The 13014-nt window shown below is 37.6% G+C and overlaps 1 protein-coding gene across 1 annotated transcript in view; it reads right to left on the bottom strand.

Moving 5' to 3' along the window:
* Window positions 1-10167, bottom strand: part of DTHD1 (death domain containing 1) — a 64647-nt gene extending 54480 nt beyond the window's left edge. The window contains exons 1-4 of the mRNA XM_044387633.3: window positions 9774-10167; window positions 7334-7949; window positions 2979-3306; window positions 7-186 (exon numbers count right to left, since the gene is read on the bottom strand). Coding sequence (XP_044243568.1) covers window positions 7-186; window positions 2979-3306; window positions 7334-7949; window positions 9774-10044 — 1395 coding nt within the window. The 5' untranslated portion in view covers window positions 10045-10167. The remainder of the gene's footprint in view (window positions 1-6; window positions 187-2978; window positions 3307-7333; window positions 7950-9773) is intronic.
* Window positions 10168-13014: the final 2847 nt, after the last annotated feature.

Genomic DNA, 13014 nt, shown 5'->3' with positions numbered 1-13014 from the left:
ATTTACCTTTAATTGTACCAGCACTGGCGAGCCAAAAACTCCTGGAGGGTAATTTAAAGACACTCGGGAATCCATGCTTGGCTTAAGAGTAAGGCCTTTCTTTGTTACCATGAAGGACTCTTTCTTTAAACAAGACACAACAGAAAAGATACCCAATTTGTACACTTTCACTTCGGCACAGGTGCCCTGTATGAATCAAAGACGGGAAAGGACATTAACGCGACGCTGTTCTGGGAGTATCTGCTGTGCACACTCTATCTGCTGACCCTGTAATCTCCCACAGCTGGGAAAGATTTCATTAACTCCGAAGGGATGGTCATCTCATGAGATGAAGTAGAAGTAGATATTAGTTTCTCAATTTTGAACAACATGATAGAAAAGAGAGAAATAAATATGTTTTTAAAATTAAATTAAATTCCACCCAAAATGTATAGTGAATGGACAATCACATTTAGTGTTCTCACAAATATTAACTGTTTTTGGAATCCTATCTTCCTTTACCAGAATAAACTTTAATATTGGCCTTTATCCAGAAAATTCAACACTGTTTTAGGGAATTCCAAATGTCATCATTTGGGGAGTTTATGCAAAAGCTAGAGCACCTGTTCTGTCAGCAAATTCTTCCGACAACTCACAATCTCTTAGTAAAGTCATTTTCTCTCTTTCTCTCCTACGTGCAGTGGGACCAGATGACTGAAGAGAGATATTTGTGTTTCATTTTTATATAGTGACATTTAAATTTGTAATGCATATATGCAGGCTTGTATTCAAGCTTTTTTATCACATGAAAAAGGAACTGAGTACATAAAGGAAAACAAAATTATCTACTCGTATAATCACCAAAGCTTAAAATGAAGAGGAAGACTTGAAAGTCATCTGGTCTATTCATGTCTCCCCAAACACCAGCCCGGCTCCGCCCCAGCAGGAGTGGATAATCACGCAGACACACACATAAACATTTCAGGCACAATCACAATGGAGACTAATCTATCATTTGAAAACTGACTAAGGAAGACATTTCACAATATCACTTCAGGAATCCATCGCTGGGAAAATTCAGGGCGTGATGAATGTAGTTAATTGGCTGAAGGGAAAATGGTGAGAGGTGAGAAAAAAAGTCTTCCCGGAACTGATAGTGGGTTGTGCATTTAGAGCACATTTGGCAGATGCTGGGAACCGGAAGTGTTTTTAAGCAGGGGAGTGTCATGAACAGAACTCTGGTGATGGTTTGTTTATCTGACCCCAGAATTAGAATTCTTAGATGTCGTATGAACCACACGAAATTTTGGAAGAAATCCAGAGTTTAAAATTTTTTGAGCTAAAAATAGGGATAACTACCATTAGAAAACTATGAAAAGTATATGCTTTTATATTTTCCAGTAGACAATGGTCCTCTTATTTTGTTTTCTGTTTTGCTCTGATGATCCATTTACAAAACATCTTGTTGCCCATTTTGTGAAAGTCACATGCACTATCAACAGGTTTTGCTTTTATAATGACAGTCACATGGATTGGTCAAGATTAAAAAGCCACAGTCAAGGGCAATGTGGACCAGGCTATTATATATACAGGCTTCCTAGACTAAATATAAAATATCCTGGTGACATGAATTAGAATAAATAATTAGAACAGGCTTAGCTTTCATATTCTACTGTATAACTTTGTTTGTAACTCAGAAAAGACACAAATCAGAGAAAGAAGAGATGTATTATAAAGAATTTCTTATTTAGTGGAATTTTAAAATATTTATTCCCCCTTGCCCTCTCTTCAAATAATGACAACTCACATAAAGCAAAAAAGACAAATATTCTGTTTAAAAATAAATTCAGTGGCCCACAGAAGAATCTTTAACCTTAGTTCCCATCAACTCTATGTTAAGTTTAATAACTGTTATAACTTGTCCTCAAAACATATGAATTTGGGGCGCCTGGGTGGCTCAGTCATTAAGCGCCTGCCTTCGGCTCGGGGCGTGATCCCGGCATTCTGGGATCGAGCCCCACATCAGGCTCCTTCACTATGAGCCTGCTTCTTCCTCTCCCACTCCCCCTGCTTGTGCTCCCTCTCTCGCTGGCTGTCTCTCTCTCTGTCAAATAAATAAATAAAATCTTAAAAAAAAAAAAAAACCACAAAAAAAATATGAATTTGTGACCACAGAGAAACTCAGAATTATTACAATTAAGTCTACCATGAAAAATGGTAATTATTAACTACTAACCCGTGTTAGTAGTTCCCTTTTGTCTTTGTAAGTGCATTTATTCATTTAATCCCTATGACTCTATCAGGTAGACACTATTATTGTATTCATTTTTCAGATAAAGAAATTGAGTCATGGCAAGGTTACATAATTTACCCACACTAACATAGCACGGAAGTACAGCAACCAGATTTGAAACCCAGCTAATCTTCCTCCACAACCCACATCCTAACTACCACATGTACTGTCTTCTGTGTATGAACAAAACACAATTCATAGACTTAAAAACTATCTCAAGGCACACGCATACACACACACACACACACACAATTGTTCATCGTTTTTTTTTGTTTTGTTTTGTTTTTGGGGTTTTTTTTACATATTTTCCCAACTCATGAATGATAAAAAATAAAGTTAGATTACCTGGGGATTCCAACATTCTTAAATTTAGACAGAGGTCTGTCACATTTAAATGTTAGTCTAATGCTAATCCAAAGCATGAAGCTAATTAAGCCATGATTTTGATTTTGTTTCCCAGGTAAAAATACATTTGCTGGGTCCTAGACCCAAGTTCTTCATTCCTAAGTTTGGCCAGTAATTTCTGCTCTTTGATCATAAAGATCAAAAGATAGCAAAAAATTCGTGAATTCACTGGCATTAATCTAATCAACCCTCCCATTTGTCATCAACGGAGCAATTATATCTATACACAATCTGGTAATCTGAGTAATATTTAGTAGAGCAGTCAAACAGCAAATGTAGATATAGCCAAGGATTTACCAACCTTGTAACTTCCTCTCATTCCTTCCAGTGAATTTGGGGTTAGGTAACTTGAATGAAGGTTTATGTCAGACACTTTCACCATGATGTCTCTGTAATTTCCCCTGTAGCGTGCAGTAAATGGAATTGCAATGCATATTGGAAATGGGATTTTTTTTTCCATATCTGAGCATTCAACAGTGATGACATTACTGACCAACTCTTCGTTATCATTCACTATTAAAGAACTCATGCTGTTAATGACCCGGCATTCTAGATGCTGTAGAATGTATGATGGTGCTGTAATATAACAAGACACTTGAGGGCTGCTATCACTCAGCATATCAAAATACCTGCAGGAAAAAAAAAATACACCGTTTTTCCAATTAGTTGATTTATGTACTCTATGGCTAAATGCAAAAGAGAGGGAAGCAAACCACAAGAGACTCTTAACTATAGAGAACAAACTGAGGTTAATGGAGGGCAGTGAGCAGGGGATGGGCTAGATGGGTGATGGGTGTTAAAGAGGGCACTTGTGAAGAGCACTGGGTGTTGAATGTAAGTGATGAGTCACTAAATTCTACTCCTGAAACCAATATTACACTATATGTTAACTAACTAGAATTTAAATTAAAAAATTTTAAAAAATAAATAAACTATAAAACAAATATAAATAAATAAAATAAATAAATAAATAATAAATAAATAAGCAAGCAAGCAAGCATGCACAGGCTCTAAAGTCACATTGTCTTGGTGTGATTCCCAACTCTTCTACTTACTAACTCTGTAACCTTTAGCAAGATACTGAACCTCTCTGTGCCTCAGTTTATACAACTGCAAAATTATAATAAAATAATACCTGTCTCCTAAGAAGGCTGTGAGAATTTTTTTTTAAAGATTTTATTTATTTATTTGACAGAGAGAGAGACAGCCAGCAAGAGAGGAAACACAAGCAGGGGGAGTGGGAGAGGAAGAAGCAGGCTCATAGCGGAGGAGCCTGATGTGGGTCTCGATCCCAGAACCCTGGGATCAGGCTCTGAGCCGAAGGCAGACGCTTAATGACTGAGCCACCCAGGAACCCCAAGGCTGTGAGAATTAAATAAACTAGTATATGTCAAATAATTAAAAAGCTATGCCTGGCACATAGTAGGTATTATGTATATGAGCTATTATTACTATTGTTACTATTGACATTACTATTATTATTTTGGTGGTTGATTTCTCAGTTTTGTTTGCTTTACAATATGAATCTGAAGATTGCTAATGCTTCTTGATAAGCCAAGTACTAATACCTGAATCATTTACTGAATTTTGAGGAAAGGGGATAAATACATATCTGGCATTGGAATTATCCAAGCACATGATATCGAATGATGTTTATTATGTTTTTTAGAAAACCTGAGAAAGGTACAAAAGTACTGTGAACTTATGACTAAGCAAGATAATTAGAAGCAAAATATTGACAATCCTGAAGAATCAATACAAAAACTTATTTTGACCATTTGTTGTACTCTTGCTTTTTATAACCATCACCTTTGCCAAAGCTTTTAGAGTCTTAAACATTTGAATTCAAATTTGAGCTCAATCATTATTTGTTTGACCTTAGACAGCAATAATTATTATTAAAATACCCAATATTTTAGCTCTATGGACCAGATTTTAGGTTACACATTGTTTCATTTTTTTTTTTTAATTTTGTTATTGTTCAGTAATCTATCCAACATGGGGCTTGAACTCGCAACCCCTAAATCAAGGGTCACATGTTCTACTGACTGAGCCAGCCAGGTGTCCCCACATTATTTCATTTAATCCTCACTAGGGAGTCAGGCAGGTACTACTGTCATTACCTTTTACACATAGGGAAATTGAGGCTTAGAAAATTTCACTTGTTGAAAATCACATGGATGGTAAGTCTACAGAATCAATAATGGAATCCATCTATATTTAGCACAAAAGCCCAAACTCTGACATAATATCCTCAAATCATTCTAAAGCACTGGCTTCTTTATCCATTAGAAACTGAAACTAATACCTAATCCACAATAGTATGAAGATGGAATGAGATAAAATATTTCAACTTCTTTTTAAACTTCTTATAATAGGGGGTTAGCATAAATTGCATGCTCAATAAGTTAGATCTCTACATTAAAATTACCAACCTGAATTTCTCCTCTTCTCATTTCTTGTCAGTGAAATGACTGAAATATTGGCAATGTCGAGATAAATGAGAGGATCAATATAAAATTGAGCATTAATACCCAGTTCTAGGATAATCAGATTTTAACTATTTTTTCAATTATTAGTAAATTGAATTTTATAATGCCCTTGAACATAGATATCTAAAAAAATGTTGCAATTGCAGAGAAGTTCATTTATTTATATTTATAATTCTGAACCTGTAAAGTTGGAATGAAAATTACCCAGTACATTGGTTTGTTTGTATATTCTCTGATGATGGTACTTCAGAAAATGAGAAACAATTTCTGAATTGTTTAATAGACAATACAGTGACCCAACCTTGTATAACTTCAAAAATGATTTTCTTCTGTGCCTTGGAAACTATCTGCATACACTCTTCTAAAAGACTGACAGATGAAGTGAGGAAAGAGACCCATAAATGCTTCTGTTTCCTCTAGCCTTAGTCAAATAGGTCTAGTCTGGCAGCTAAAGTAATCAGATTGTTTTGTGTTACTCTTGTTTCCCTTTGAGTCTATATACACTAGGACAACGCACTAGAAGAGATAGGTTTCTTACAGAAAGCTATCGAGGGAGGAATCACAACAGATTCCCAGTGAGATTTTGTTTATGACACATGTATTTTAAGTGGTCTGATGGTTTCCTAGCCTGAAGGATTGAAAGGAGTAGTCATCTTTATAAATATGCAAGTCAAGCACAATTGGTTTGGATGCTGCAAAGAGGAAATTACCAATGAGGGAACACCTAAGGGAGGTGTTGGAGGGAGTGGTTCAGCAGTGACTCACTAGTTCGAGTCATTTCTGAATGTGAGAATATGAAGTGTTAATGTTTTTCTCAAGTGAAATGGGCAGCCACATATTAACTAACTTAATAGTTGTTTTGTAGGGGCAGTAATTCTTTGAACTTATGGGGTCTATCAAGCATTGAAAGTACTTCCATGACATCTATAAAATTCATTAGATTCTCAACCCTGTAGGGACCTCTCAGCTAATCTAACTCAACCTCTTAATTTTATTAATGAGATAACTAAGGTCAAAATAGCAAAATGAGTTGCTTGAGATTGAAGACTCAGTTATGGTGTTGTCCTGGAAATGGTATTATACACCTGAAAAGAGCATCACACATCATGGCAGAGAGGGGTTAAGTGAAGGTTGGAAGTATGTGGGGGGTAGAGAAAGTGAAGGTTGTTGAGAGTGAAATCAATTACAAACTCACATTTAGCTCAGCGTGAATATCTGCAAAGTAGTGTGGTGCTAGGCCCTTTACATGACTTTCTCATTTGACTTTACCAAATAATCCCAGGAAGTATATATTATTTCTACAAAGAAGAATATAGGGCTAAGAAATGAAGTAAGTTGCCCAGGGTCACAAAACTAGTATGTAAAAGAACAAGAGATAAAATTTAAGTCTGTCTGACTCCCAAAGCAATGATTTTTTTTTTTTTAATTATTCCCCATTGTCTTCTAAGGGGGTGATCTTCGCAGGAAAACTATGGCTGTGAATATTTTATTTTATTTGGACAAATAGGAATTATTATCCCCTTGTATAAGGGAGATAATTTATGAAGTATATCTGTCAATTTCAACTTTTTTTTTTTTTAAGTTGGGGGCTCTTTGAGAATCTGGGAAAAGCTCTGGACCATCTCCAAGGAGATAAAATAGGTATGAAAATATACACTCAGTTTTAAAAACTGCCTAAAGCTTAGCCATGCCCCCTAGAGTCTACAGACACAGGTTAAGAATTTATAATTTATAAATAAAATAAATATAAGAATTTATTTGAGGATATAGTTAAAATAAATCTGAGGCTGGAAAATGCTTTTCTATTATTTGAACTCTCCACAGCCTCCTAGTTTTTTCTTATTATAATTGAAAGAGTCGTGACTTAGAAGAGTGTTCATGTTCTGGACAATTGTTCATTTAGACTACTTTCTTCTATCGGATTCCTCTGTTGAAAGAAACATTTAGTGTTTGTTTCCTAAAATTATAAAAAAAAATATTAGTAATAGCAGTCGTATAATTTTACTGGGAGTAATTTAAACTGAATTATTGATTTACAATATCTTTTGGAGATCTGAAATGGAAATATAAAATCCTAGTCATATGTAAGTACTACGTATAATAACTACAGAAACACACACATCAGCAGGCATAGACAAGCACCTCTCACATTACATTTACTTACTCCTTTTCCATTATGTTACTCTTTTGCTTTAGACTTTCTGAGTCAATGGAAAGAAGACTATTCAGATACTTGCTGGAGATATCACATGCTATTGAGGATGTGGTAATCTCTTCTCTTTGGCTTTCTGAGGTCTCTTGAATTTCTCTTTCTGTTGTCTGAATTATGTCATGCATCTCTTCCTTGTTGCCATTTATGTTCTCAACAGTCATGTGTTCTGTTTGTTTATCATCTTCATTTTCAGCATTATCTGGGAACATTTTGTTCTGTGACTCCCCTTGCTCTGGTACGTCTCCATTCAATGAGGTATTGTGTTTTTTTCCCACTAATTCTGAACTCATATGTGCTTTATTTTTTTTTAACTGGACCTGGTTTGTATAAGGACTTTGCTCTCCATTTGTGGGAGAAACAGTGGCTGTTTCTATGACATTTTGTTCCCCTCTTGCAGCAATGTCTGCTGCTTTGATATCGTGAATGGTGGACATTGTCTGCAGTGGGGTACATTCATCATGCATGCCGCATAAATTACACATCTCTTTTTCTTCTTTCTTTAGAAGTGTAGCAGTGCGCCCCAAATATTCATTTATTTTCATGAGGCAGTCTATGAAAGTAGAGATTTCTGCACACACACAGACACATAAAAAGAACAAAATACAAAACTGAATCAAATTATATTTCTCTACTTACATCTAATGAGGTATGGCAAGATAACCTTAGAAACTTACCAAGGCACTTACCAGGCATTTAAGCCTCTTTCCCTCCTGAAGGAGAAGTCATTTGTACAACTGTCACTCTTTTGACACATTTAGGAATTGGGGACAAATTGCTTCTTACTGTAGTGGCAAAGAATAAGGCTAATCCCTCCTGCTCATAAAAATGCTTTGAATATTTGAAGGCAGACACCATGATCCCCTGACACCCATAAACCTCGTCGATTGAAGTCAACATCTCTCTCAATAGTTCCTTGATGTTTTAGTATGATTTTGAGAATTATTCCTTCTCCTTTGAATGTACTATATCATTTATCAATGATCCACATATAATTATTTGCCTAAAATTGAGCAGAACACTTCAGATGAGCCTTGGGTAGCCGGCATACCATAGCTACATTATTCCCACTGGTGCAGATGCTATATTTTTTTTAGGTGTTTTGTTGGCTGCTATGAGAATTAAGTTAGGTTTACACTATTCCTCCTGCTGAGCTTGTGATCATTTACAATTTTCAAATTAGCCTTCCAAAAAATAGCTCTAGTTTTACGAGTTCTGATTCTCTGATTAAAATGGCACTGGCGACTCAAGGGCTGCTAAACCAAGTCAAGCCTTTTCACGCTGGTGTAGACCCTCCCCATGATCTGATCTGATATAATCTCTCACTTCATCCCCGCGTCCTAGCATTCTCTTCTTTCCATCCTTCCTCTGAGGTTACAGCTCACAGCTGAGGTCATCTGATCACTTCTTGCAGGCCTGGCAACTCTCCAATCTTTAGAATTCAATTCTGAACTAAGGAATATATAATTTATAGCCCCATTGGTCAGTATTTTAAGAATCATCATTAAAGGATCCTTTTACGAGTCTGAGTTTATTTTGGGGCTCCAATTTTGACAACTTGTGTTTTCGTCTTGTACCTAAGACCATCTTTATTTTGATCTCCTGTTCTAGTAGCTGTGCCCTTATCATTTTCCATGAATAAGTATTTGTTTCAATATGTCGCCTAGGACCATATTCAGTTCTGCCCAGAGACTAGAGTCCCAGCTACAAGCTCCAGCTGCTATTGTCTGGGTCGTGCTCCCTTTGGGCAGATTTCCCTGATGCCTACCAACTGCCCCCTAGATGATTTCTTCCTGCCATACTTCTCAGCAGCCATAATTGGGACTATTCCCAAGAATCTGCTCCCCTCCCAGTGTATGTGGAAGAGGGTCTAATTCTATAGCCCAGCCCGGTCTTTCTAGCGTTTTTACAGTAATTGGTTCAAGTTCAAATAATTCTACAGATAGAATATCATAATCCAATATAGAAAAACTGCTTGTTTTACCTCAAACTAGGGATATTTTCCTACCTTTAATCTTGGATCCTGCTAATAATATGCTTGCCTGGAATGCTTTTTTAAGATTCCTCATTTCTAGCTGCATAAATCCAATTCATTACTTAAGTTTTAGTTTAAATACAACATTTGATCTACAAAATTCCCTATTGTCTACTCTAAAAGTGGAATCTTACCTGCTTGGGAAGTCTCAATGTACTTCCTTTGTATGTCTTTAACGGAACTAGCCTTAACGTCCCTTGCATTACTGTGCATTTGTCTTACCTTATTCCCCCTAATATATTGTTAGTCCCTTGTGGACAAGGCTGTATCTTAGCCTTCTTTGCACGCTCCTTCGTACATCTCAAAGTGACTACCCAATCAACATTTCTTAGAGAAGTAATCAATAAAAGAAATACTTGCCTTGTCTCCAGATACATTGATTCTCCTTGTCAAGCAGTACATACAGCTGCTGGCAGGTGGAGTGCAGAGTGCCTGCCGTGTGCTCCAAGAGTTGGTGAAGGGCCCCACTGAGCTCTTGACCCAGAAAGACCACTGTGGCTACCCAAGTGGCCCCACCAGACCCTTCACAAGGGTTATCACCCAGGAAGGCCTGCTTTAGCATCAGGTTTTGTCTCCAGATCTGTTTCAATATTTGGCCTAGTTTACCTGAGCCCATGTCCTCTGAATCCATTTATGTTCCAAGAGTGGAATGCTTCTTTTCTGCCAGCAAAGCCTAAAGGTTTAGCAAACTCAAACTTGGCGATGTTACTTCGCTTAATCTAGGAGATGATCCGAGGGAGCCAGCCAAGCACTTTCTCGCAGTAGAATAGTTTATTCAGCTTCTTGTTGACCAGTGAAAAGTTACTAGGTGACCAAAGGAGGGGCGTTCCCACACCCTGGGTGCCATTGTGTACAGAACAGATTAATCACAGGGATAGAACTAGCTAACTAGCTCACACGGTCCCCCTCGCCATGTAAGTTTTACACATTCAATATGTAATTGAAAAACTCAAGTTTTGAGGCAACAAAATATAGATACTGTGGTAGGATGAGAACTTTATTAATCAGATGTAAGCTGTTTAACAATATTGCCAACAAGATTGCTATGTGATATTTAAAAATACTTATGAATGAAATAGTGTGATGTTTGAATTGCTGCAAATCAATCCAGGGGAGTGGGAGCAGTGTACAGATGCATGAAGATGTGCTGTTACTTGTTGAAGCTTGATATGGTTTACAATTCTAATTAGCATATATTTATAACTTTTTATAGTAAAGAGTTTAAAAAAAATTCTCTGCTGGAGCAAGTGTGTTACCATTGGTTAGAGAAGTCTAATTAGTACCTTCCTATAGGCAAGTCTTCAGGGAGATTGAGATAGGTGCTTGGATTCTTTACTCTGTGATAATTTCTCTCTAATTAGAAAAAAACGCCCCTTCACTAAAATAAAGCAAACCTGAAGAGTGACTTTCTCTGAACTAGCAAGGACTCTTCAGCACGTATAATTAAAAATCTAATGCAACAAGTTCTCATCACCACTGGCCACTCAGTTGGCACGTTATGCATGAGGCCATTGCAACACAGGACTTGATACGGGAGAACCTGGGAGGGTGTGGGGGAACCCAGGACAGCCTGTTTCCTCCCCTCCAACTCCACCTCCCCCCCTCCCCTGATAAGGGAGAACACAGCCCCGCAGGGAGAGAGCAGTACATTTCACATGGACCCCTGTTCCCTCAGAGGTACTAGATGAAGTGAAAGCTTTCCAAAGGGGGAGCCAGACTGCTTCCTCCCACGGCCATCGCCTTATCTCACCTACCGCGGGGATTCTTAGAGCCACACTCCTGACACCTGGAAGACAAGATAGGGAATCAAAACCCAGTGAGTAAAGAATGAATACCACAGGTCTAAATACTGCCCCAGCTGCCTGTGGTTTCAAGAGTCTGCAGGAAAAGGAAAGGAGCAGTATGCCGCATGGTGCCAGGTTGGTGGTGGAAGTGGGGGCTCAGTGAACCTCTGTTCACCGAAAAGGAGATTTTTTTTTTTTTTTTTTGAGATATGAGTTCATACCACATCATGGATCACATTGTTTTAATATTTTTTTTTCACTTTCTTCTCAATACTAAACACTTTCTGGTTCAATTTTCTTTTCTTTTTTCTTTTCCTTTGATTCCTGAAATAAGTATTTGATTCTCGGTAATGGTGTATAGAATGGCTTTAATTCAGTGTCATTTCTGAAAACTTTCTATAGCACTTACTGTGGGCTGGGCACTAAGTGCTGGGAATAGGGCCTTTTAGGACTTGGGAGAGAGGCAGACACATAACAGTGTAGACAGTGCAGCTCAGCCTGTGTTGAGAAGTAGAGCAAAAGTAGAAATCAACAGGTCACGAACACTGTGAGGAGTAGAAAAATCATTCCAGCTAGAGGCCCGGGAAGTGTTTGGATTGGGAGCTAAAGGACGATCTGGATTTGAGCAGGATAGACAATAGGGAAAAGGCACATCCCAGCATCAGAAATAATCACATGATCAAAGGCATGAAGGCATGGAATGATCCAGCATGATCAAAAATGGGAAAGCATGGTTTTAGAGGAAGACTCAGGAAGGAGTCAGAGGAAGTGACGAAGGTCTAATAATTGAGGAGAGTCAGGAAGAGAAGTTGGAATTCTGTTTGGCAGGCAAAAGAGAGAAATTAAATATTTTTAAACCAAGTTAAAATATGACCAAAGCTGCACTGCGGATAGTTTAGATGGTAGAGACCCAAGAGGGAGGAGGCTTGAGGGCCCACGTTGGAATAGCAACAGTGCAGCCAAGGGAAGGGGATGCCGTGAGAGGGGGTTTGCTGTCAAGTGACTAGAACTTACTAAATCATTAGTTAGAGGGATAGGAATAGAGAGCATTAAAAATCCATTCATTTATTTGAGAAATATTTATTGGCTCTTGGTGCAAGAATTGTGCTTGGTGGTAGAATGTGACTAAAATTTTTAGCTTTGATGACTGAATAGATGGTAAAAAAAATTCATTTAATTAAGGAACTTAGGAAGAAAAAGACTTGACGGGTAGATAATTGGATTAATTTGGTATTTGTGGAGTTTGAGATAGCTTAGGACAGTCCTTTGAAATGTACTAGAAATTAAGAAGAAAAGTTAGAATAATTTTGGCATATTTGAATGTCATCAGCAAACGGCCAATGGATGAATCTGTGGAAGTAGAAGAGATCAGTGGAGATTTATACCATGCACATGTTAAGTGTTGAATAGAACTGAGGGTCAAATGCTGAACATGGGACCAATCCACATTTTTTTCCCCTTCTAAATATGTGGGAAAATTCTTCCTCAGGGCAGGAGGATAAAAAACAAACAAACAAAAAAACAAAACAAGAAACCCCAACATTTCTCTTTAGCCTCGTTGACATTTGCTATCCTCAAGTCCAAACTTGTTCTCTGTCTGGCTTCCCAGGAACATGTAATATTTGCAAAGTCAGACCTACCACAGGCCATGGTACATTTACTTGCTCAGACAAGCACCTGCATGTTCCTGCCTCTTGTTCGATGAATTGATGTCGCTAACCATGGAAAGAACTGACATTTGCCATCAAGATTTGTGACACCCACAGACACGAACTGCAAAAATTCACCTCGAGGGTTTGACATTTGATTAGCATCTT

The sequence above is a fragment of the Ursus arctos genome, unplaced genomic scaffold, assembly GCF_023065955.2.
Source record: "Ursus arctos isolate Adak ecotype North America unplaced genomic scaffold, UrsArc2.0 scaffold_9, whole genome shotgun sequence".
NCBI classification, from domain to species: domain Eukaryota; kingdom Metazoa; phylum Chordata; class Mammalia; order Carnivora; family Ursidae; genus Ursus; species Ursus arctos.
Note: the sequence above shows the minus strand (reverse complement) of the source record. Positions and strands in the feature narration are given on the sequence as shown.